Source organism: Hakea prostrata, chromosome 2 (assembly GCF_041222555.1).
Source record: "Hakea prostrata isolate BN-2017 chromosome 2, UWA_Hpros_2, whole genome shotgun sequence".
Taxonomy (NCBI): domain Eukaryota; kingdom Viridiplantae; phylum Streptophyta; class Magnoliopsida; order Proteales; family Proteaceae; genus Hakea; species Hakea prostrata.
This window is the reverse complement of record NC_142601.1, coordinates 60888362-60914638: the sequence shown is the minus strand read 5'-3', so window position 1 is coordinate 60914638 and position 26277 is coordinate 60888362. Positions and strand designations below refer to the sequence as shown.

General features: G+C 38.1%; 3 protein-coding genes across 3 annotated transcripts in view; all 3 read left to right on the top strand.

The window, feature by feature from the left end:
- The first annotated feature begins 138 nt into the window (after positions 1-138).
- Positions 139-8377, top strand: LOC149025420 (uncharacterized). Its single transcript, XM_089145652.1, has 7 exons — positions 139-542; positions 656-860; positions 2104-2305; positions 2550-2743; positions 2977-3130; positions 3631-3795; positions 7431-8377. The coding sequence occupies exons 1-7, from the start codon at positions 362-364 to the stop codon at positions 7890-7892; spliced, it is 1563 nt and encodes a 520-aa protein (XP_089001778.1). The 5' UTR covers positions 139-361; the 3' UTR covers positions 7893-8377.
- Positions 8378-12903: 4526 nt separating this feature from the next.
- Positions 12904-13686, top strand: LOC149025419 (uncharacterized protein At4g02000-like). Its single transcript, XM_089143572.1, has one exon. It carries the CDS (start codon positions 12904-12906, stop codon positions 13684-13686), a length of 783 nt encoding a protein of 260 aa, XP_088999698.1.
- A 5487-nt stretch (positions 13687-19173) lies between these two features.
- LOC149025418 (small ribosomal subunit protein mS47-like) overlaps positions 19174-26277 on the top strand; it is a 34530-nt gene continuing 27426 nt past the window's right edge. The window contains exons 1-6 of the mRNA XM_089145651.1: positions 19174-19552; positions 19624-19704; positions 19807-19875; positions 20055-20118; positions 21051-21130; positions 22318-22401. Coding sequence (XP_089001777.1) covers positions 19418-19552; positions 19624-19704; positions 19807-19875; positions 20055-20118; positions 21051-21130; positions 22318-22401 — 513 coding nt within the window. The 5' untranslated portion in view covers positions 19174-19417. The remainder of the gene's footprint in view (positions 19553-19623; positions 19705-19806; positions 19876-20054; positions 20119-21050; positions 21131-22317; positions 22402-26277) is intronic.

Below are 26277 nucleotides of genomic sequence, written 5' to 3'. Positions count from 1 at the left end.
AAGTCAAAACTAAACTGGGTTGGGCCCTTGGGCCTAATGTGGCCCAGCTCGATTAAGGACAGTGTCCAGTCTGAGAGAAACGGAGGTTAAACGGATATAGCCACGACCGTTATGAGAAGCGGGAGATCTTCCATTCGGAATCCGAATATGCCGAGTAAGAAGGTTACGTGAGATCTTCTTCTTACACATTTCGTGTGTTCGAAATTGCTGACGTGTATCTGTACTTACCGCCATTTCCGAACTTCGAAGCTTTGACCTTTTAGATTCTCATTTCGGATCCGATCTTTAATTCCAAAACCTTCAAAACCCTTATTAAGCTTCTGTGTCGAGAGAGAATAGGTTTCAAACGAAGAGAAGAGAGATGAAGAAGAGCATCGCCGGAATGGCTTCTCCACTTCGTCTCTCTTTACTACTTGTCTTTCTCTTCTTACTTCCTCTTCAATCCTTATCTAAACGCGATCATCTTTGCAAAGCATGGCTTGTTCAATCGATCCCAACAGACATGCCAGAACTCCGTCGTGTCGCCGGTGTTCTTTCCACTGGTAATAAATCCTGAACTATTTTTCGTCTATTATTATTGAACTCTTCTTTTCTTTCTTTTTCCCTTCATCTGTTCTGTACGCCGGAATCTAATGAAGATTTGATCGAACATCAGCCGACGTTTTGCGGTGGTTGGCTGGAAACTCTACCAAGCAACTGGACATTATCGCGCAGTATTGGCAACTTATAGCGCAACCAGAAGATACTCGATCAGGAGATTATGGATTCTCTAAAGAGGATTTGGAGAGCTTTGGTGCTAACGAAGGCTACCTAGTTTATAAGTCCATCGATAATGCCGCTGACCGTAATGTCAGTGTTAGGTATTTAATCTTGTTAGCTGTAGCATATCTCTTTCTTTGTTCTGGGATTTGATTGATACGATCCGGTAATTGATTGTTGCTTCTTTGGATTTAAAAATTCTAAGATGCACACGATTATAGTTCGAAGAATTAATCCTAACTGAAGTAGATGGTGGGTTCTCATTCTGGTATCTAATACTCTCAACAGTGGAAATTTAAGTATCAATTACTCTCATGCTAAGATTGAGCTCTCCTTAGTATTGTACTGATGTTCGAGAAATACTTTCAAACTAAAGACTGAATTATCCGTAGTAATGAATTGATGTCCAGTGGTGAAATGAGTATTCAAACTAGTGAAGGGATTAAGTTTGAGTCCGGATTCGCTACTCACATGGGTATCACTGGTAGGATTCCATCAGGGGTAGCAGGTCTCCACCTTCCTTGGGATATTGGTCCCACACCTGTAAGAATGGGCCCTACATTTTTTTGTGGGTCCTATACCCCAGGTGGTGATATATTCCCACCTGTATCCATGTTGATTGAGTATCTGATTTAAGTAGTGTACATCGATGTACAAAGATCTGACTGGAGACCTTTCTTCTACCTGAATATCGATATTGGTTATGGTTTTTTTCTTTTCAGTTCTGTTTTGAAGATGAATTAGTCCATTTCTTCTCTTTGATTTCCTATTTTTGTTATCAATTTAGCACTTGTTGCTTATTGAAACCAAAATGTATAGAGTGCTGTGTGAATTTGTTCAATATGGTGTGAATTTCTATCTTTATATCTGTTTCAGTTGTGTCTATGAAAATTATATTTCTTAGAAATGCAGCCAACTTGCCTCCTCTCCCCCCCCCGCCCAAAAAAAAAAAAAACATTTTTTTTAATTAATTAATTAATTAGACACACAAAAAGAAGAAAAACTCTCTGCTTCTTCCTTTTAATTGTCTACAGCATCATTCTTGCACATGGTCTTTAGGACACTTAATTTATTCCCCTGCTTGCAAAAGTTTAAGAGATCCAATTTAATGAGTTCTGTTGACTCCTGTTGGCTCATTATGGTTCACAGACTTGATTAGATGTGGAACTAATCTTCCTTCTTATACATGCAAAATCCAGAAGAATGGCCATCTCTTTTGTTTCTTTATACAGGGTTTTTTTCCATCCCCATTCCCCCCAGCCAATGTGTTCCTTAAGTAATACCTCCTGGTAAACACTGTTAAACTTATCTCTAATCTTTATAGTGGATTTGAATTTGTTTTAGGATCATACAGCACTCTGGAGTCTACCCTGATTACACCAGTGAAGCATCAAGCCTTGCTGCAGGGAGATCAAATGTTGAGAATATTACTTTGTTGCTTAGTGACTGGTGGGGATCTGGTATTGTTCACACAAAAGTCTGGATATCAGATCGTAAAGATGTCTACATTGGATCTGCAAACAATGACTGGAAATCTCTCACTCAGGTATTCAAATACATATTTGTTTATAGAAAAGAATGAGCTCTTAATTTAACTCTGTATAGCCAAAATATCACAAGACACACCACCTGCTTACAAGATAAAAATATTTGTCTTTCACTTTTCTGAGACAGAACTCTCTTTTCGCTGATTAAGAGCTGCTAGAAATGTTACTTCCAATCAGCATTTGGGTAATCAAAATGTGCCTGACACTTCATTATGCCTCATTTAATACTCCTATTGTTCATAGGTAAAGGAAGCAGGAATTTATCTTGTTGGTTGTCCAACAATAGCAAAGAAGGTGGAGACCTACTTCAACAACCTACGGGAACTTTCATTTCTAAATTCTTCAGCTTACACAAAAACAGTTTGGGATCAAGAGTGGCAGGTTGAAAGAAAGGTTCCCTGTTGGTCACATTTTGTCCATGTTGAAGAGAGGTGCAGGTATTTCAGTTGAAGTTGATTCTAGGCAATGGGCAACCTCTCACTAATACAAAAATATGTGAAGTTATAACAAAGCTCTTTGTCATTGCTAGGTTACATCATAGTACTGTTGAGAACCTTTTGTGGTGTTCATGTTAGAGTTGTCTCTCTCTTTTTTACAATTCCATTTGAATATAGGAACTGTTTCTGAAATATAGAACATTGGAATTCATTATCCTGTTTTTGGTTGACAGATCACCTCTTCCTCATTATGTGGAGGTTCCTGGTGTGGTTGGCTACCCAATCCTGTCAGACCCTTTCATGTTTCAAACTCCAATTAACACTCCTGGATACAATAATCAAACCTCAAAGCATGAGTCCAGCTACCTGTCTTTTGCTCCTCCAGAGGTAACCCACTAACTTGCACATTTTTTGTTGTTTCCTTTTCAGGTTCTAAGCTCACATGTTGAACTAATAAGAAAAATGGGATTAGCTTTCAAATTATGGTTTCTACTCCCATGGTTATGTTATGTCATTATGCCTGTTGGTTCTCATAAATGACGTAATTATATTAATGTATGACAATATTTATTAAGTTAAATTCTTGAAAATCGATTCCAAACAATCCATATGAACAAAAAGATTGTTCAAGTTTTCTGCAATACCCTCAAGAAAAAGGGGGAGATATTTAAGCTTTGGCAAATACCTGTGTTAACCTCCTAGCTATTCCAATGCCAATGGCCAAACCTTTCACTTTCCTCTCCCCCATTCCAATGTTGAAGGAGATTTGACCTCAAGAGGACCAAAGAAATTATTCTTCAAAGATAGATAAGAAACATTCTCCTTACTTTTATGCCCTCTCCTGGTCTCTTGTTAATCTTTCTCTAAGTTTCTTTTTATTTTTACAGCTGTTATTTGGTAAGTTCCAAGCGGATGAACAGGCATGGGTCGACACAATAAAATCTGTAGGGACTGGGGCAACAGTTAGAATTAATACCATGGACTGGCTTGGTCAATCTCAATACGTGAAGTCAACTGTTTATTGGGCATCCCTTTCATCTGCAATATCAGAGGTAGCATACAATCTACTATTCTCTTGTTTTCCATTTTTAAAATAGAATTCTTACATGCTGTATTTCTATTTGTACAATGCAGCTTGTTTACATCTTTTTATAGACAACACATCTCAGACATTGCTGCATAGCTTCCAATAATCCTTCACAACATGACTTAATAATAGTTATTTTTCACCCTTGGTTAATAAAAGAAAACCATGTGACTTTGGTCATGGTGAAGTTTTCCCATCATAATGGTCAACGTATGGTAAAAAACTAAACATAGCCGAGGCGCAAGCACTTTTGGATGGTATTAGAATTGGTAAGGAGCTGGAGCCTTTTGCTTCTGGTGCACATGCTCCAAAAATAAAGGTTCAGCCAGCTTGGATTTATTTAAGTGGTAGTAAATGGTGAGGTGAAATAGATGGTGTCTTTTGCGGTGACATGAAGAAGCACATTATAAACATAGCTGATCGGGAGGTCCCTTTATGAATGAGATATTAGGCCCATAGCAACATAATAGAGTTTTTTGCTTTGACCATACAACTATACCATATTTCAAAGAGATCCGAATCAGAGGTTGGGGTATGTGAAACCAACCCCTAGTTGGAATAAGGCTTGATGGTTTTTTGTTGTCTTCGTTGTGTACCATTGTGCTACTTCCTATAGACTCTCTTTAATTTCTAGTTACATCCTGAGATATGACATTGTGACCCAAATGCACATGTGGAATATGACCATTCATTCAATACTCGTTTTAGCTTCTTTTTTGAGGTCCCATTCTGCTAATTCAAGAAAAAAAATCTGTGTTTATGGAGACAATCTTTTCCGTCTATGGTTTTTCTACCACTTCCTCTGTAGGTTTCTTGCCTGTCAGGACATGTTGTTTCAGGCACGTGCATGGACAGAACTAGACACTTCTTTTTTTGCTGCCATGTGTCTTTTGCCTAAAGCATGCTCAACATTCTCCAACTTGGCGATTACTTATTATTGTGATTTGTGAATTTGTTGTCAGTTGTGTCCTGTGGCTTCTGACTGTACTTATATTCCTCATACACCTACTTATCTACATGTGTCTTCAACCTTGATTTACTTATGAACTCACCTTTGATGTGAAACCAATTTTAGGTTCAATTTTTCTAGAATTGATTCCCTAACATTAAGGGTTGCCCAGAATCTTCCAGCAATCTAATGAACAATTTGGGAAATATGAGAAGGTTAGGGTTTTATCAAATCTAAGATGGGTTCTTTTGAGATGATGGGATATTGTGGATCTCTAAAGAAATTATGGAAAAACCTTAGGGACAATTTAGGATTGTTGACAAATCACCCAAGGGATGAATTGAGGTACCCAAGAATAATACGGGATGAGACAAATATGGGATGGAAGGGAATTAGGGTTTCTAAATTGAATTGGATTTGAGAAGGGATCTTGTGATGGATGTGGATTGGATATTTGAAAGGAGAATGGATCTCTTCTATTTCTTCCTTGATCTACCTTTTCTTTTCTTTTCATTTTCTTTCCTTTTTCTTTCTTCTTGCTTTTTTCTTTTTTCTTCTTTCTGTTTTCTGTTTTCTGTTTTCATGTTCTGCTGCAAGGAAGAAGAGACAGAGAGAAAGGGGCTGAGAGGTTTGGGGAGGGAGGGGTAGGGGAATGGGCTAGACCCTTTTTTTTTCTTTTTTTTTTTTTTTTTTTGGGGGGGGGGGGGGGGAAGGGGGCTCGGAATGTTGTGGGGGTGTGGGAAGGCTGCTACCAAGGTGAGGCAGCAGGGGATGGGGGTGGGAACACCTGCGCAGAACAGGGGAGGGAAGGGAAAGTGCTTGCATGGGTTCACAGGAGTTGGGGTAGGGGTAGGGAGGGGTTGTGATTGAAGTGGAAGGGGTGGGGGATCCTTGCGATGGGAGAGGAGAAGGGGGAAGGCGATGGGAGAGGAGAAGGGGGAAGGGGCTGGGATTGCTGAAACTTACTTGAAAACCCCTTGAACACCTGCTGGAATTGTTGAAGAATAGTGCTTGACAGAGTTGCTGATCTTGAAGAAGAAGTCTTGACTGAAAAATCCACTGTGGCCCCCTCAAACAGGAACCACGGTCCTCCAAACTCAATATTCTTATTCAATAATCAGACTTAAGATTACAAAGAAAGAATAGGCTATTTATAGCCTACTAAAAGACCCCAACTCTAAGTGGGATTCCTTTATAGATTAGGATCCCACCACATTAATCTCATTCAACCAAACAATTAAAGATCTAATGGGCTCCAGTTGACACATGGTGAAATAAAATCCTAATTAACTGTAACTCTAATTGACACATGCTAAATTCTATTTAGTTAAAAACTCTAACTGACTTGTGCTGGAATTAAAAGGAACTAAAAATTCAGTGACTCTTATTTAACTCGAACTGGACTTCCTAATCCACTGAAAATCTTCAGAAAATAAACGAGAAAAATCTAAAAATAAAAACCAGTAATTATTTAGGGCTGGTTTTGACCAAAATACCCTCTTTAGGGTTCGGTCAGCCCTAGATGACTGAAAAATCCACTGTGGCCCCCTCAACCTTTCACCTACATCATGTAATCTTATGAATACAAAAAAGGGCTGAAAAATAGAGGGTGCTCCTCCAAAAGCATCAAACCGACCAATGTGTTCTACCAAAAAAAGGACTGCTTCATTACATGCTGGGTATGACTTCTCTATTCCTCTTTTGTCTTTAACTGGAGAGGTGCAATTGTTATATGAAGACATCCACTGTACCAAAGTTCTCCAGTATGGATTATTACCAACACTCTCCCTCAGATGTTGCCTCTCTTTTGGGTGGCAATACATGTGACATTTATAAATTATAGCTACTGTCCTGTGACTGTATACAACTATATTGTCAAATCATTAGGCCTGATGCAGATAAACCAAGGAAAAGGCACATTGTTGTTACCTGGGAATTAGATAGTTCTCTCTTGTACGCACCCAGCTTGTTTAGCTTGGGGCTTCCCCCTCTTGTTCTTGGGGGAATTTTTAAATATTTTATTTACGCATAAAAACATAATAGGCCTGGTGTTCTGTTAAATGTTGGTGTCCAAACCCAAAAGCTAAGCTATTAGGTGGAGAGTCCCAGCTTGTTTATAAAGGCATCAAAGATCCCAGAGTTTGCCACATGGCTTTTTCCCAATGCCTGTTTTTGACATATAACAAGTCAACTTACAATTGTTTCACTGATGTCTCTGAAAGGTAAGTATTAGATCATCGAGATCTTGTCCACTTACGCTTCTCTGTAGCAGCTGGTCTCACCACTGATCTAGGTTAAAAAACTTTAGTTGGACTTGTTGAATTGATCCTGAATTAGAGCATGCGTTAATACTTAATCCATGGTTCTAAGTTATACTAAGAAAATTGCAGTGTTTCAATGAAGGATGCTGTTGCTTCTTAGCATCTGGTGATCATTTATGGAGTTTTCTGGGACCATTCACCATGCTGTTTAGTATAAAATCTTAGACAAACATCAGATTACCTCATTGGTGCATAAGTCACAACCGAGCTCTATGATTAAGGGATGTTACTGTTTAGTTATATTCATCACTATTTACAGCATGAATTAATCTTATAGTTTTTGAGTTTTATTTTGCCTCTGAATATGCTTCTAAAATATTGCCTCAATAGGTGATCTTCTCCAAGCATGCAACTGTGAAGCTACTAGTGGCATATTGGACACATTTTATCCCCAACACTGATCAGTACCTAAAGTCCCTTCTGTATTCTAATGTCCTTTGTGCATCTTCAAAGTATAACAAATGTGCGGGTAAAGTGGAGATCAAGTACTACGTGGTTCCAGGATTCAACAGGACTGGAGCTGCCTCAGTTCATGGCACCAGGACAGAAAACATTTATCCTGGTTACTCCAGGGTGAACCATGCAAAATTTGTGGTCAGTGATGTTAGGGCACACATTGGAACCAGCAATCTTGTCTGGGATTACTTCTATACGACAGCAGGGGTGAGCTTCGGGACATACAATCTTGCCATAGTTTCACAGCTTCAGGAAATATTTGATGCAGATTGGGATTCTCCTTACACAGTTCCAGTTGAGCCATTAGATGGAGCCAAGGTTTATTCAAGCCAATAAACCTTGAATTCATCCAAGTTTGCAGGTGAGATAATTTTTACATCAAATGGGTACAAATATTATTTTAGCCACAGAGGATTTAACACAGGCATCAAATTTAGCATCATGACCCTTACTGATTATATCCATTTGTTCAAGCCCTAATAGAATCTGCCATTGTAACAATAAGTGGCCTGACTGCCCTATAATGTTAGCCAAATGTCTCTGAACATTCTCTTTGTTGCTACAAAGCTGCTATAAAGGCGTGGTGGATAGAGCGTGTACCATGGAATGTCTCCTTTTTTCAGAGGAGCAGTGAAATAGCTATCTTTATATCATCTAATGCCAACATTATATATATGTAACAAGGGGTTAGGGGTTCGAAAACTATGATTTAAACACCTACATCACATCATCAATTTGCAAATACATGGAGACACCTGAGCCTTGTTTGTTTTAGTAAGAAATGTTGAAATGTAAAAATGGTTGAGAAATTTGGGATCATATCCAACAAACTACCACGAGGTTATCTTTATCATAGAAAAAGGTGGGAAACATATGCAGGTGTGAGTTTGGTTGACAAGGTAAAATATGTACAATAAATTTGTATGAACTATGTATTTTGTAGTGGAGTCGAATTTAGTGGGAAAGAGAGGAAATGGAGCTGTGGTGGGAAAATATGGATTCAAATCCTCTATAACTGAATAATTGTCAACCATCCGCTGTGGGTTTGTTCCGTTGCCATTCTCGACCATCCACGCTTGGGTTTTTTATGAACTATGTATTTTGTAGTGGAGTCGAATTTAGTGGGAAAGAGAGGAAATGGAGCTGTGGTGGGATAATATGGATTCAAATCCTCTACAACTGAATAATTGTCAACCATCTGCTAGTAGGGTTTGTACACACAGTTGTCATAATCTCGACCATCTAACGCTTGAGGGATTTTTCTCTTGTTGGCCCAAAAAAAAAAAAAAAAAACGCTTGAGGGATGATGGCTAAAGCTTATATAGTGATTATAAACTCCCGAATTGACAGAGTATTTTTGGCCTTCTAGAGGAATTCGACAAGGGGACCCCCCCCCCTCCCCTAGCTGTTGGTGCTATGCATAGAAATATTGACTCATATTATTCAAAAATGTTGTTGCACAAGGAAGGTGGAAGCTAGTTAAGATTAGTAAATGGAGGAACTAAGATCTCCCACTTAACGGTTGCGGATGACATCATCTTCGTTTTCCAAAGCTTCTAAAGATAAAGTTTCAACAGTCCTACAGTATTTGAATAAATTCTGCAATGCTTCAAGAACCAAGGTTAGTGTGGTGAAAACACAAATATACTTCTCAAAAAATGTGGATAGACAAAAAGCCAGAGGAAATAATACATATCAATGGATTTTCTACAACTGATAATATAGGTTGCTATTTGGGAGTCCCTATTTGGAATGGAAGAACCAAGAAAGCCAACTACAACTATATTGTCAACAAAGTGAAGGAAATGTTATTTTCCTGGAAAGCAAATTCTTTATCTATTGCGGGTCGAGTTGTACTAGCTAAATCATTAATCCAAACAATCTCATACTACACAATGCAATCAAATCTCATCTCGAAAGGAATTCTGCAGGAGATGGAAAAGGCCACTAGAGCATTTGTTTGGGGAGATATTGAACACCAAAAAAGAATTCATCTAGTTAGTTGGGGAAGTTTGTGTAGTGCCAAGAGAAATGGAGATTTAGGCTTCAAAATTTTAGTTATTATAAACAAGGCTTTCATCATGAAGCTAGCATGGGGGGGTGTTCTCCACCAAGAGACTATGTGGGCAACATTTTTAAGGGAGAAGTATGGCTCTACAAGGAGGAGCAACCCATTAAACAGTTCAGTGACCAACTCTTCACTCTGGAAAGCAATAACAAAACAAGTTGTAACCATCAAGAAACATTGTGAAGCGGTAGTTGGGAATGGTAAATCTATTCTTTTTTGGAGGGATAATTGGATAGGAACTAATCCTACTCTTGTAGACATGGATGTGAAACCTATTCCAGTTGATTGGTTAGAAGAAAATACATAGTCCTATGTGCAAACCAATGAGAGGTTGTGGAATGACAAATTTATTAATTTTCTGCCTGATAATATCTATCAACAGATTAAAGCATGTGCCCCCCTTCAAAAGATAACGGTAGTGACAGGTTCATATGGAAGCATTCTCTAGATAGGCGATTCACTATTCACACAACTTATGAACCTATTTCAAATGAACTAATAATGTCGGCTTCTGATTTATACACAACAGCTTTCTAGGACGTGGTTTGGAAACTAAAACTACCGAGTAGATTGTGCTCGTTTGTCTAGCTTGCAAGCAAAGATCACCTCTTAACGAATGCTTGCAAAAAATATTTGAAACTCCAAGATGAAGATGGATGCAATTTTTGTATTGCTGGGGTGGAGGACAATATGCATGTCTTTCAAGATTGTGGTTCTGCTACAGGTATATGGAATCAGCTAGTCCACCCAACTCGTCGAAATTCATTTATACTTGTGATCAAACCTCTTGGTATGAACTTAACATTTGTGGAGAAGCTTCTAAATGGTATTCAGGATGGCCAGAGAATTTTGTCTATGTGATTTAATTTATGTGGAACTAGAAGAATAAAGATGTGAATGATATCTTATGTCCGACCTGGAAATGAGATGTTAATAATTGAGGATTACTTCACCACAGTAGAGGAAGCATGGGAATCCTGCAATGCAAAAGTACAGAAACCACAAAATATTACAAAGAAGTGTAACTGGTCTAAACCACCAAAGGGTTGGTTTAAATGCAATATTGATGCCTCCATTATCAAACAAGATAAAATTTCTCAAGTGGGAGGAGTTATTAGAGACCATGGTGGGTGGAGCTTTCCGAGGTGGATTCACAAAAAAGGTATGATGTAATGAAGTTCTAGAAGCTGAACTTTGGGCCTTTGGCATTGAAGGAATGAATGGACATTGCTCTCAATATAGGGGCATGGCCTATATTGAGAGCAAGGAAAGTTTGGGAACATTATTAATGGACATGTCCATTTCACCCACATTAGACTCAAGTAGCCGATTGGTGTTCAAGGATGTTTTGTGATGAAATAGAAATCTTGAAAATCCTACAAAAGCCACCTTCGAAATTAGAGGAATTTCTTCAGGCTGATATGTTGGTTGGGCCAAATTAGTTTTTCTTTGTTTTGTTTTCTGTTGCGTCTTGCGTGACCCTGTTCTTTCTACCAAAAAAAAAAAAAAAAAAAACTCTCGAAGCCCCTCCTAGTTCATAGTGATTCAGACTAGACCGTTAAACCAAATATGAGGAAGCGAGAGACTTGAAAGTAACTATTTCTATAAATGATTCCTAAAGTTCCACTAATTGAAAGTTAATAATGTGAGGAAAAGAGAGGTACTATTTCATCGGACGGTATATATATATATATATATATATATATATATATATATATATATATATATATATATATATATATATATATATATATATATTTTTTTTTTTTTTTTTTTTTTTTTTTTTTTTTTTTTTTTTTTTTTTTTTTTTTTACTGAAATTGTTTGGAAGTAATCCCCTCCAATCAACCAATCAGACACCATTTGTTTGCAAAGGTGGAGTGGGGAAAAATTAGTGAAAAACATAAACATGTGGGCTCCATATGTAATGTGGTGGGAAAATAAGGAAATGAAAGTAATGGATTTTATGGAAAAATGTTAAATGTGGGTCCCACTTCGTTGTTTTCACATTTTTTTTAATAAAATTCCACTTGTTTTGTGGGGATTTGAAAATGCATGGGGTGAAAAAGTTAGCATGTCACTTTAGCAGATAAACTTTCTTAATTTGTTTGCTAATGAACTAAAAAAACCACATTTTGGGATTTTATGAAAAATTTTATTTTTTTTGAACATTTTTCTAACCCTTTTTCTCTCACCTCACATTCTCAGTCAAATGAGAGACCCCAAGGTTAAAAGAATTGAAGTGGGGTGGAAAAAAAAGGGGATAGAAAATATATCACAGAATTTCAAAGAGTATGATTTGTTTGGTTTTATAGGGATAGTAACATCAGTAAATAAGATTTACTAATTTAACGATCTGTTGACATGGCATACTTTTCTCACTCTACTCCCTTTTAAATTTCCACTAAATTAATGAGACTTTGTGAAAAAGCGACAGATGTAATACATGTGGGACTCATATTTATAATTCATACACAAAATGCTTTCTTTTTATTCTCTACTTCTCCGCCTCACCATAGGAAAGTCCAAAATATATGTTTTTCTTACTTCTTTTTATTTAGCAAACAAACAATGCCTCTGAGTGTTTGAAGAAATAAGCTGAAAATCTTCCAACAATCTTTCCAAATCCCTTATAAGTTATTCATGGAAAAATTTTATTTTGTGTCTACCGTATTTCTCCTCTATTGTTTTCTCCCATAAATTCTCACATCATTTTCATTTCTTCTCTCTCCCACCAAATCCCACCCCACTGCAAATTACATTTCATTAACTTTTCTTGTTCTTCTCAGTCCACTCCACAAGGTGTAATACTTCATCCTCACAAATTTCTCGCTCCTTTTTTTTTTTAATCAATTTCTCACTCCTTTGAACCTCGCAAACGCATACGTCTTTCTTTTTACGGCCATTTTTTGGTCAACCTTTTTGTCCTTTTCTTTTTTGGGCAAACTAAAGTAATATGCAAATAGTATCGAGTGAATTTATCTACTCATGATGTGAGGTAGATTTTATTTTGTATAAGAATGACTATTGTGATGGATCAAACACGGCCATAAGGAAGGCAGTGAATAGTGAGTAATCACAAAGCTTGATAAGGAAGTAAAAGCAAATGCATAAAATTACAAGATGAAGCCTCTCCTCCATAGCAAGTGTTCAAACCCCTACCGGAAAATCTCCCATAACCAACACCATTTTTCCCTTGAACCTTATTGGTTGATATACCTTTTTTTGTTCTCCCAAAACCAACGCCTCCCCCTCAATCTAAACCATAACTCTTTGCGGTATGGCATCATCATCTCGATGTCCATGGGCCAGGAAACCACTTGTAATAGCAAAGACCTTAATAGTGGAAGATGATCCGGAAGAAATCGTCATCTACTCTGCATCAAATACTTTGGTGGGCAATGTGCTTGATGGAAAACGGTTCTGCACTCAAGCGGTTATGGAAGCATTAATCAGAGGCTGGAATACAATAGATCGAGTGGAAGTCATTCCCAAATCGGAGAATATTTTCATGTTCTACTTCCATCATGCTTTAGATATGAAAAACGTCATGGAAGAAGGTCCATGGAGCGTTGCTGGTAATTTGCTCCTGATGGAAAAATGGAACACAAAGGAAAGATGGGAGTTCACAACTACTGATGCCTGGGTACAACTACATGAAATGCCACTGGAGTTTGCAACATTAACAAGAGCTCTACAAGTTGCGGAAATGCTTGGAAGATCGATTAAGGCAATGCTTATCACCGGTCTTCAATTTGGAGAACAGGTAAGATACTTTCGAGTTCGTGTGAGTTTGGATATTAGAAATCAATTGCATACACATATTAATATTCAGAGAAAAAGTGGTGTTGTTTTTGTTATTCCTCTGAAATATGAAAGATCGGCGGTGTATTGTATTTATTGTGGTATGATCGGATATGATGATAGTCGATGTGTTCAACTATTGATGATACCTTTGAGCATAAACTTAGCCATGGCTGCCATCGAGACGAAATATGTGAAGAGTTCCATACAGAGCATTTTGGTGCTCCTATCCGAGGAGCTACACCATCAGCAAGACTGATAGAATTGACCCAAACTCAAACATATCATGCTGGAGAAGATGAAGGAATAAGGAGGAGACAGGATCTGCCACAATAGAATAGTACACTGTTAGGCGATGATTCGATGGTCCCCGTAGGTGATACTCTGAGATGGGCACAACAAAACCCACTGGCTCTAATAGTTAGTGGCCTTGATATGCCCCACATGTCGAGCCAAGCTATCACCACTACAGCTCCCACTCCAACCATACCAATCATCACTATCAATCTCGAGAACCATACCAATCCCTCAACAACCATGTTTGGCATCCCATCTTCAATGCTCTACTATCTATTTACCAAAAACATTTTCAACAAACACTTTCAACTGTTATGACCCACCACCCATCTCTATCCACTTTTTACCATCACCCTAACATGATTACCAATATACCCCTAGCGTATTTCCCCCATCCTCCCCACACACATGCTATGATAAACCCTCCACCCTAGTCCACTCAACACCGAACACCTGCGTCCATACTTGCAAGCACATTTGGAACAACAACTGGAGCTGGCAAATACAATTTTGCATCTCTTACCTCAACTATCAGGTGTGTCTATTTCCAATCCCTCTGGGCCCACACGACACCCAAACCATAATGCATTCCCTCACCCTCCTCTACATATCACGTGCCAACCTCTACCCACACAAACCAGGTTTCATATCACAAACACCTTTACTTCTCCCACCAATACTACCTCATATACAAAAAAAGAACTAAAACCAAATGACCCAGATCAGTCTCAGATGACATAGACATTAACCCACATTCATCTTGCCCTTCCCAAGATCCGGAACCTGAACCGAGGACTTCACCCCCCCCCCCATCACCTATGATACATGATCATAATCAATATTTTTTAATGCAAGAGCTCGTGGAGAACTAGTGACCTCCACACCATGGGCACCATTTCGACTGCTAAGTTGGAATACCATGGTTTATAGAACTCTCTTACTAAATGTGTTCTCAAAACCTTAAATAAGAGTGATGGGCCTGACATTATATTTCTAATGGAAACCAAACACTCAAAGAAGTTTATGCAGCAGATAAGCAAAAGTCTGAAAATGGAAAACGAATTCCATATTCCGTATGTGGGTAGTGCTAGAGGCTAATACTTGATGTGGAAACCACACATGAAGATTCGAACACCAAACACGAGTCATCGATACAAACATTTCAATTATTGATGATCCACCTTTTTGTACTACATTTATCTATGGTGAGTCGGATAAATCATAAAGACATATTGTTTGGGAGCAGTTAGAGGACATAGGTGCACACAGAAGAAGCCCCTAATTATGTATTGGTGATCTTAACGCCCATTTAGGAAGGAGAGAGAAAGTAGGAGGAAAAAATGAAGGTTCTCATGACTGTTTTGCTTTCAAATCAATGATGAACAATTGTGGCCTAATGGACCTGGGATTTTAAAGGTGCAAAATATACCTAGTCAAATAAAAGGGCGAGAAACAATAAAATCAGAGTTAGATTGGATAGAGGTTTATGCAACTCAGATTGGCGTAAAGAATACCCGTAAGCAAACATATTTGTCAAAGTTGTTGTAGGTTAGGATCACACCCCAATTCTCCTAGACTTGATGGGAGGCTTTACTCCAGGAATTAGGCCATTTCGCTTTGAGCATATGTGGTTACAACGCCCTGAGAGTAAAGATCTGGCAGAAAGAATCTAGAATGGGAAAGCCCAAGGATCAACTTCAACACAATGTAGAAAGAAGCTGAAAGCAAGAGAGGTTCAATTCAAAAAATGGAACAAAACTAGCTTTAGTAATGTTCATACCAAAATTTAGCAAATCACAAAAAAAAAAAAAAAAAATGGATAGCCTGCAGTGTTAATCGAAAGAATTATTCTCTCAAGAAAAGATGAATCTTCTATCCGATTTGTTAGCTGTGGAACTCTCAAAGGAAGAGCAAATGAGTTGCAAAAGTCAAGGATAGCGTGGCTTACTGATGGCAACAGTAATACAGAATTTTTTTCATGCCACCACTCTCCAACAAAGACAACAGAATAAAATTCTCAAACTCAAGAGGACAGATGGATCATGGACCATAGAACAAAAAGAAATTGTAGCTATTCTTAATTCCCACTTCTCATAAGCATTTCATTCTGAACCTATCAATCAAGAAGCCCTGGACCATATTCTATAAACCTTCCAACCAATTGTAACCCAGGAGATGAACACTATGCTATGTGAAATGCCAACCATTGAGGAAATACATGCTGCCATGTTCTCCATGGGACCTCTATAGGCTCTAGGACCTGATGGTCTACCTCCAATCCTTTTCCAACAACTATGGGAATTGATTAAAATCTAACTTAATTGATTTTATTAATGAGTTTTTTGCAACAGTGTTATGGATCCAAAACTTGAACTGTTCATATATATGTCAACTGCCAAAAGTAAATGCACAAGACTCAGCAAATTTCGTCCAATAAGCCTAGGGAGTGTGGCTACAAAGGTTGTTGCTAAAGTGATTGTCTCTCGTCTTCAACAAATATTGCTTGAACTCATTAGTCCATATCAATCTACGTTTGTACAAGAGCGGGTGAAATTAGACAACATTTTAATGGCTCACGAGGTCTTTCATTTTATCTGAAAGCAAAAAAAGGCAAGGGAAAGCTTATAGGTTTGAAGCTCGATAAGAGGAAGGCGTTTGATAGAGTAGAATGGACATATCTAAAGCCAATATTGTCAAAAAGGGGCTTCCATGATCAATGGGGGTAACATTAGTTCTAAATTACATTTCATCGGTATCTTATTGATTACCAATCAATGGAAATATTGAAGAGGCAATTTCACCAACAAGAGGAATAAGGCAGGGGGATCCTTTATCCCCTGCGTTGTTCATTCTCTATGCACAAGGTTTAAGCCATCTGTTCGAACAAGAGGAAGCTGCTGACTGCATTAAAGGGATTAGCATTCAAAGGAGAGCTCCAAGAATATCTCATCTATTGTTAGCTGATGACACTAATATTTTCAAAAATGAAGTTGGAGATGATCAGTAATTTAAAATATATTCTTGAATGTTACTGTAAGGGGAGTGGCCAAGATATCAATCTAACCAAAGTCTTCTTTGGTGTTTAGTACGAATACATCAAATAAGTTTAAGAGGTGGTTCGGAAGAATAATCAAGGTTCCTTACAATAAAGCTCCCACAAAATACTTGGGTTTGCCACCAGAGATACGTATCTCAAAAATTCAGACCTTAGCTTTATACAGGATAGAGTTGTAGCAAAATTGAATAGTTGAAAATCTCGGCTGTTATCACATGCTGAAAAGGATACCCTTCTAAAATCGGTAGCATTTGCCCTGCCCCGATTTACAGGTTCACATTTTAAGATCCCTGCAGTAATTCATAAAGAGATTAGAAAATATTCAGCCAGTTTTGTATTGGGGGGAACATGAAGATAAATCAAAGATGAATTGGATATCCTGGAATTGTCTGTGCAGATCAAAAGAAGCTGGTGGTCTTGGATTTAAGGAATCAGGTAAACAAAACGGTGCCTTGTTAACCAAGTTGGCATACTGTTTATGGATTGAGCTTGATACTCTTTGGTCTCAAATTGTTAGATCAATCTATTATCCAAACTGTAGTTTACTAGATTCTCACATCGGAAGCCAACCATTATGGGCATGGTGAGGTTAACAAATGGTAAGGAAATATTGAAAGACAATCTAATATGGGTGGTAGAGAAAGGTAATCACAACAATATTTGGGAAGATTATTTGATTCCAGCACTAGCATCTTCTCAACATAAAGATTTCAAGACCCTATGATGTCAAGTTCAATGGGTTTCATAATTAATTGATGAGCAAAACAAAAGATGGAAAGAAGATCTTGTAGATACTTTGTTTGAGACCCACATAGCAACACAAATTAAAAGAATTCCATTGAGTTTATTTCCACAAGAAGATAAACAAGTATGGGGAGCAGCAAAAAATGGTATTTTTGGTTAAAAGTGCTTATCATGCCATTTGCAACAACAAGGTGATTATATAGCAACAACAAGGCTTTGCTTCTGACATACCAAAATAGAAGTTGGTGGAAAAGACAACATGGCAATCTATTTGGAAATGCATCACTCTCCCAAGGTCCGTCATTTTGTATGGAAGGCTTGAGTAGATGGCCTACCATCTGGAGTAGCTCTACAAAAGAGAAATATTTTCACATAGTCAACCTGTATTAGATGTTGCCAAAAATCGGAGGATACAGAGCACATCTTATTAGGCTGCTCATTTGCTCGTGCAATGTGGTTCTCTAGCAGTGTTAACTTTATTCCTCCAAATGATCAAGATTTATATTTTGGACACTGGATAAAGAGCTTATAGGAGGTTATGAAAGCACCAAAAGAGCAGGCCAGGCAATTCACTAGCCTAGCATTTTTCATGTGCTGGGAAATATGGCTAGCAAGGAATGATTTCATATTCGGAAGAAGAGTTTGGAACCCTGAAGAAGAAGAAGCCCGTGCGGAAATGGCACATCAAGAATTATGGGAATCCAGTAGACCAACACCTCAACAACAAACACATCACAGACATGCTGAAAAAGTCAACAATGGATAAAACCACTAGCTGGGTGGTATAAACTCAACTGTGATGCTTAATTTGCTAAAAATTGGGACCACATGGGTTTGGGCTTTGTGCTTCGCAACTCTAATGGAGAGGCGATATTTGCAGCATCTGAACCTGCAAAATTTCAATCGGCACAGATGGGGGAAGCATTTGCAATCAGATCAAGTATATTACATTAGGCGAAGGCATCGACAAGCTCATAGTAGGATCTGATTGCAACAATATAATTGATGTTCTAAACAATGCACAGTGGAGCATAAATAAGGTAATTGATCCAATTATTGCTGATGTTAACCACCTGATTTCCTATTTTGAGTCCTGTAAGGTGTGTTTTATTCCTAGGCAGATTAACCAATTGGCTAATCACCTAGCAAGGATGGCCAAGTCAGTATTCGGGCTAACTATATGGCCGCTCTCCACTCCCTGGCTGAAGGAATTTAATGTTTTTAATTCAGGTGTCTTTGGTTTAATTCAATGAAAGAAGGTTTGTTCACATACAAGGAGATTTTTTTTTTTTTTGGTGTCTAAGGTTCATCTGGGCCAGCTTTCGCGCATCTTGATTACATTTTCAGAGGGAGCTTTGTTGTCCGCAAGGGTTGAATACATTTCCACTGAGAAATATGAATCTTACCACCCTACCAACCTTGCATTGACAACAAATGGAGATTTTTGTTTTTGCCTACATGGACAAGGATGATATCCACGTAGACTGTGGTTTTTAACATTTTTCAAGCATTAATCCCAACAGTAACAAGAAGGGTAGGATAGTAATTAACTCAGCCAAGTTTTAACATTTTTTTTATTTCCCCCCAAACAGAAACAAAACCTAGCTTGGCGAGGCATAAAGGTTCTCAGACGACTCAGACGCCATTATTTTGGGTTTTTGGTAAATTACCATACGGTACAGGGTGCTGATGACTTTATGCCTGAGATTGGACTCATTTCGTCCCGTTAACCTCTTCTGTCTTCGCTCAGAAGCTCTGATTAGGCCAACTTCGCGGCTACTCATTACCGAGGGAAGCGCAGAAAAGCGAACAAAATAAAAACGCTGACATTTTACAACATTCGAAGGAGAAGGAGAAGGAGAAGGAGAAGGAGAAGGAGAAGGTGAATCAAAAGATGCATAGGTTCAATGCTTTATCAGCACTGAGGTGCTCTCTTCGAAGTCCTCAATTTCTCTTTCCTCAGAGGAGCTTTTCTGCTTGGCCCAACTATGCCGCCTATGCCCAAAACGACGATGACCCTCAGAACCAGGTCAGTCTCCAAATGCCCATGTTTGTAATATTACATTTCATTTCTGAGTAGTTCTGTTTCAATCTGTTCAGGTCTTAGTAGAAGGCAAAGCTAATGCACGAGCTGCGATTCTCAACAGACCCACCACTCTAAATGCCCTCACTACTGCAATGGTATTTGTTTACTTCCCTTCCTCCTCCTTTCTTTTCACACTTTGATGGTAATCATGCCTTTTTCTTACGACCTACTTATAAATTTTCGAACTTGTTTTCCAGGCAGCTAGATTGAAGAAGCTGTATATATCCTGGGAGGATAATCCTGATATTGGGTTTGTCATCATGAAGGTTAATCATCTTCTTCTCTTTTCTTTTTTGGGCCAAATTTTTTTTTCCCCATCTTGTTGGAAGTGGAACATACCCCTGCTTTACATTACTATTTTCCTTCTCATCTTCTTTACGTATCTGTTGGACTTCGTGGATTTCTATGCTTCATTAGACTCAACTACCATTTTAAATTTCTGAAGGGCAGTGGCAGGGCTTTCTCTGCTGGCGCAGATGTTGTTACCCTTTATAAGTTGCTCCAGGAAGGTTGGTATATAACCTTTTAATGTGATTTTGGGTTTTTTTTTCTTTCTTGGGGGGGGGGGGGGATATAATTTAGTGTCAAGCGGGAAATTGAACAAAGTAACCGAGAAATGATTATTTCATTAAATGTAAAGAGATTGGTTGTTGGTAAACCTACAACTGCTTAAGATCCATTCTATGGAATTGAAAGAATTGTAATATCCTGGACGGTCAATTCCAATCTAATATTCACTCATCTGTTTGATGTGATCTGAATTTATATGTAATTTGAGATTAGCTTGGCTATTTGTTTTCTGTGGATTCTCTTCTCGATTCTTTCATGTTTGAATTTGCATTCAAAAGATTCAGCGATCTTTTAATGGTTTACAACTTATAGCTGGTTACTACTTGGGGAATTTATTTTCTTGGGGGGGGGGGGGATATAATTTAGTGTCAAGCGGGAAATTGAACAAAGTAACCGAGAAATGATTATTTCATTAAATGTAAACAGAGATTGGTTGTTGGTAAACCTACAACTGCTTAAGATCCATTCTATGGAATTGAAAGAATTGTAATATCCTGGAAGGTCAATTCCAATCTAATATTCACTCATCTGTTTGATGTGATCTGAATGCATATGTAATTTGAGATTCGCTATGGCTATTTGTTTTCTGTGGAATTCTCTTCTCTAGATTCTTTCATGTTTGAATTTGCATTCAAAAGAATTCAGCGATCTTTTAATGGTTTACAACTTATAGCTGGTTACTACTTGGGGAATTTATTTTCTGTCCTCAATTTTATAGCATTATCATTTGTTAGATCTTTTTTTCAGGAAGTGCTCGATTAGTTAACTTCATGCACATTTTAGTTAACTTCAGAAAGTACTTTTTGTCTGCACTTCTGGTTGTATCCATTGACATTTGCCCTTTCGTTTAATTTTTGTCCAATTTTTGCAGGAAAAAATGAAGAATGTAAGGAATTCTTTGGGACATTATATAAGTTCATATATCTTCTTGGGACATATCTGAAACCACATGTGAGTTTGTAATGTTTCTCAATTATGCTACATTGAAGTTGCACTCTTTACCAGCAGTCAGTCTTTATGGGAAAAGGATGAACCCCAATAAATGCTCTTTGGGATATTGTCATTTGTGAACCTATTTTTTATTGAAAACCCTATGCCTCCATGAAAAGGGAACATATTTCTAATTGATTCTATTCTTTGAGCACATCTTCCAAAAGGTTTTGGGCAATGTGTGTGACCCGCTTTCACAAAGGATTTACAGGGCCACAATAAAAGACAGAGAAGAACAAAATTAGAACCTCCGGCTAGAAAGGTTTCATTGAGGATAAGAAACATTCAAGCTGACCATATTACCTACAGTTTTCTATTGTCACTACACCCCCACCAAAAACCACCTCCATACACTTTATCAATGCGACCAGTTTAACTTCTGAGGATGTCTACATTTAAAGGTGACTATTGTCTGAAAATTTTTAGGGGAGGATGCAAAATTCTCTTAAACTCGGTAAGGAGCTGTTGGGCCAGAAATACGGGCTAGAATGGAGGGGCTCAGATTGTTTCTTCAATTTCAATATATAAAATAGACTACTTTGGAGGGTACTTGGTATTCAATTGAATGTCTCTCTAATGCTTTCGCTGTTGCTTGGTCTGAACAAATGAGCATCAAAACCATGGTTCAAGAAGGCTGAAACTGAATTATTTTGGTTTCAACTGAATTCTGCTTGAAATCCCATAGGTCTGTGGTTCGCTGAAACTTGGCGAGGGCCCTAATTAAGCAAAATTGGTACTTTTTACTTTTGTTCTGTCCACATATAAATTTAGTATTGCACAACTAAATTCAATTATGCAAATTCTGCTTTCAGTCATAAAAGATGTTTGGATAAGCTATTGTTTGCTTTAACAATTCAATCCTTTATAACAGTCTTTACCTGCCTGTTTCTTGAGATTTCTTGTGTCAAAAATTATCCCCTCACCCCGCAGATTGGTAAAAAATTAAATATTCATTGACCAGTCATATTAGGTTTGTGTAATCAACCCAATGTTTATCTTTTTGTGGTCATTTCTTTTTTGTTTTGTAATTAGTTGCAGTCTTACGATTCACTGTTATTGTTGAAGTCGTGTTCCATTTAGTAATCTATTTATTTATGATTAATTTGGTTGTTTTATTGATCATTTTCTACATGATGAATTTCACATAGATATCCATTATGAATGGTATTGCAATGGGAGGTGGTGCCGGAGTTTCACTTCCAGGGGCATTCAATGTGGTAACAGATAGATCTGTATGTGATTTCTGATCCACATGATTCCTGCAACTTTTTTTCATTAGAAACTGTTCATTTGACCCCCCCCCCCACAAAATGATAGCTTATTCATTCATCTTACAATTGATGTATCTTTAAAGTTTAGACTGTAATTGTCTATTTTTTTCATATGTAAGATCCAAAGACAATTACGTTCCTTCCCTCTTTCTGTCATTTCTAGATTTTTCTTGTGTTCATCACAAAAATGCTTAGATTGCAATGGATTATATTGCGTACTTTACATTTCTTGTGCATTAGAGATTACTTTTTTTGTAGGCATTTTCATACAGTATGTTTGTCTTGAAGTGAAATTTGAAAATCTATAGTTTATGCTGTCTTAAGCTATTATTTTATTCTGTCTAAATGAGAAGAAAATAAGATGTTATCTCAAACTTGATTACATCACTTCATGAATTTTTGCTCCACCCATTATGTTTACCTTAGCTCCCCAATGATCATAGGCTATAAAAATATAGGGTTATATTTAGGTAACCACAGTATCACTAGTAACGCAATTGTATTACAACATTCATGAGTTTTTGGAAAACGGCCCTTGCTCTTTCTCTATCCAAAATCGCAGAAGGAGGAAGCTTTTCAAGGATCTCTTTCTCCTTGGCCTTGGTCTTAACTTTCTTCCATCCACAACGACATTTGGTTTGTGGAGTTTTTCCCATTTACTTGAGATTGTGGAAGATTTGTCGGCGACAATTTTGTGGAGGACCGAGGACGTGGATTCGAGTTTACTTCCGCTGCAATCTTACTATATTGGGAAAAACGAATCCAGGTAAGGATTTGTCTCTTATCTATTTATAGAATAGAAAGATAACCGACATTGGCATCAGAGCCAGGTTCCTACGGTTCTTAGTACCTCCTAATTATTTGTTGTTTCTTGGATTGGATCCAATGGAGGATCCAGGGTTTAATTGAAACCTTGGAACTAGATACTGTTCATTAAATTTTATTGGGTCCAAATGGGAAGATCCTTGTGATTTCCCTTCTGTAATAATTTGCATGAATCGTTAATCCATGGATGTTTTTTATTGCCATGTTTCTTGGATTTTTTTTTTCGTGCAATTTTGATATGAGATGATGAATCATGAATCCAGTTCTGTGTGGACATTTTTTGGGTTCATTTTAGGGAAGATGGAGTTTTTTTCCCCGTCAGACGGAGCACCGTCTCGTATGAGACGGACGTCTGTTTGATCACATTAGTCTCCCCACCTCGTTTGGTCATAGCTGACTAGATAGAAATTCGTCTGGTCACATAGGACGGTCGTCCGTCTAGTCACAGTGGACCAGACGAAAATTCCGTTTGGTGAGATGGAAGTCCGTTTGGGTAGACAGACTCCCGGACGGCAATCCGTTTGAGAGTCCGTTTGGTTCAGAAGGTGTTTCTAACTTTCTGGACACCAGTAACACGACACTCTGAGTGATGTTTGGGCATTAAGAGCTTAATGGGGCTAAGTGGGAGCTACTGGGGTAGAAGTGTTTTGTGTGAACCACCTTATAACATAAGTATGATTTAGTGTTTTACTTTTGTAAATAGTAAAATAGTTTTGATTTGGGTTATTTAATCGTGCTTCTAGCGCAAAATGAAACTGTTATATAAATTCTATGTGGATTTGCATGAGGATTTGATTGGATGTTTGTTAGCATTCTTTTGGTTCAAATGTTTATCCCATAGGTTGACCATGCTAATGTGAATTTGTTGCTGCTTATGTTTTATGCTAGAAAAGTAGAACTCATCCTTGTATATATATTGTCTCTAGTTTAAATGGCTATTACCAAGTGTATTGTTGCTGACCTCACCAAAGGAGATAAGCTGAATGAGAGGAATTATGACCTCTGGCACCGAAAGGTGCAATATCTCCTGGAAGAGCAGGACATGCTGGAAATCATAAACTATACCGTGTCCCCATCTAAAGAAGGTACCATTGCACAACATTGCAGGGACCTTGAAATTTACAATGCCTGGAAGAGGAAGGACAGGGTAACTAGGATTACTATCCTGAGCTCTATGAGGGATGACCTGATGCTTCGATTTGAGAAGCATAGGACTGCAAAGTCTTTGTGGGAGGCAGTGAAGTTCCAGTATGGAGGGACTTCCACCACTAGAGGCCTCCAGCTTGGACTCACTTTTGATGGTCGTAAGATGCGCTAGGGTCACACCATGAGGCAACACAACCATCATGTCCAACATGATAAGTGAGTTGAGCGCATGTGGGCGCCAAAAGATTGATGAAGAACAAGTCTCTGCGTCATTAGGTCACTGCCAAAGACTTGGGAGCACATGAAGATCTTCTTGACTCATGTTGATGATGTCAAAACTTTTGATCAATCTGCCAAGCACCTTGAGTTGGAGGAGGATCGGATGTTGGCTGATGCCCTTACCATTGAAGTATTTGCTGCTGAAGCAAGCACCAGTAAGGGTGCATGCTTTAAGCGCAAGAGGGAAAAAGCTTAACCTCAGTGTTCCAGGCAAAGTAACAAGGGTGGGAATGTAAACTAGAGTGGTCCCAAGCGTTCAAAGGGGACCAATGCTGGCAAAAAGAAATTGTCTTTAATTTGCTTCAATTGCCAAAAGCCTTGTCACTTTGCTCATGATTGCACTAAGCAGGATGTATGCACTTTGTGTTATACCTCATCTTGTTATGTAACAAGTTCTTCTATGCTTGCTGAATTAAGTCCTTTGTGGATTGTTGATTCAAGTGCGACAAAACACATAACAATGAAACGCTCGAGCTTCGTGGAATACTGTCGTATTCCAAGAGGAAGCAGAAGAATAATGATGGGGAACAACTCAAGTGTGGAGGTTCATGCCATTGGCACGTGCAAATTAGTTTTGCGAGGTGGTCGGACGTTGTTACTCCATGATGTGATGTATGCTCCAGACATTCGGTAGAATCTTGTTTCTATTAATTTTCTTATGGGACATGGTTTTAGAGTTGTATTTGAGAACAATTCTTTGGTTTTGTATCTAGGTGATACAGTTTTTTGTTGTGGTTTTCTACAAAATGGTTTTATTGTATTAGATACAATTGATTATTTATCTAATTCTAGTAGTGCTTTTGTGTGCCAAAATACTGTGTGTATTGATTCTATTGTGTGGCATGCTAGACTAGGGCATATTGGCTTAGATATGATGAATTGTTTGGCAAGAGAAGGTCTTTTGGGCCAAGGTTCACTATCTAATTTGCCAACCTATGAATCATGTCTAGCAGGGAAAGCAACTAGAAAACCATTAAAAAAGGTTTTGAGAGCCTCTCTTCCTTTAGAAATTATCCATTCAGACGTTTGTGGACGTATGAATGCGCATACTAGAAAAGGACAAGCTTATTTCATCACATTTATAGATGACTATACACGATATGGTCATATTTATCTAATTTCTCATAAGTCAGAAGCTCTAGAATGTTTTAAGAAGTTCATGAGCTTAGTTGAGAATCAGTTAGATAAAAGAATTAAAACTCTTAGAACGGATTGAGGTCGAGAATATCTCTCCGATATGTTCAAAGGGTTGTGTGATGAAAAGGAGATATCTAAGCGGAGGTTGCTGAGAGGAGGAATAGAATCTTGCTAGACATGGTGAGATTCATGATGGCGCAGGCAAACCTACCCATCTCTTATTAGGGAGATGCTTTGCTGAGTTCAGCCTATATCCTCAATAGATTTCCAACCATATTGGTTTCTTTCACACTATATGAGTTGTGGACTAAAAGGAAGCTAGATTTGAGTCACATGTGTGCATGGGGTTGTGCAACATATGTTCACTCTACCTCTCACCAATATAGGAAGCTTGGTCCCAGAGGAAGAAAATGTATCTTTTGTGAGATATTTTAAACACTCGAAGGGCCA

What these genes read in the sequence shown, in the direction of transcription:
- LOC149025420 (XM_089145652.1), top strand. Translation starts at nt 362, where the DNA reads ATGAAGAAGAGCATCGCCGGAATGGCTTCTCCACTTCGTCTCTCTTTA. An exon ending in GACCGTAATGTCAGTGTTAG is followed by an intron (nt 861 to 2,103) that starts GTATTTAATCTT and finishes AATTTGTTTTAG; the next exon opens with GATCATACAGCACTCTGGAG. An exon ending in TGTCTTTTGCTCCTCCAGAG is followed by an intron (nt 3,131 to 3,630) that starts GTAACCCACTAA and finishes TTATTTTTACAG; the next exon opens with CTGTTATTTGGTAAGTTCCA.
- LOC149025419 (XM_089143572.1), top strand. Translation starts at nt 12,904, where the DNA reads ATGGCATCATCATCTCGATGTCCATGGGCCAGGAAACCACTTGTAATA.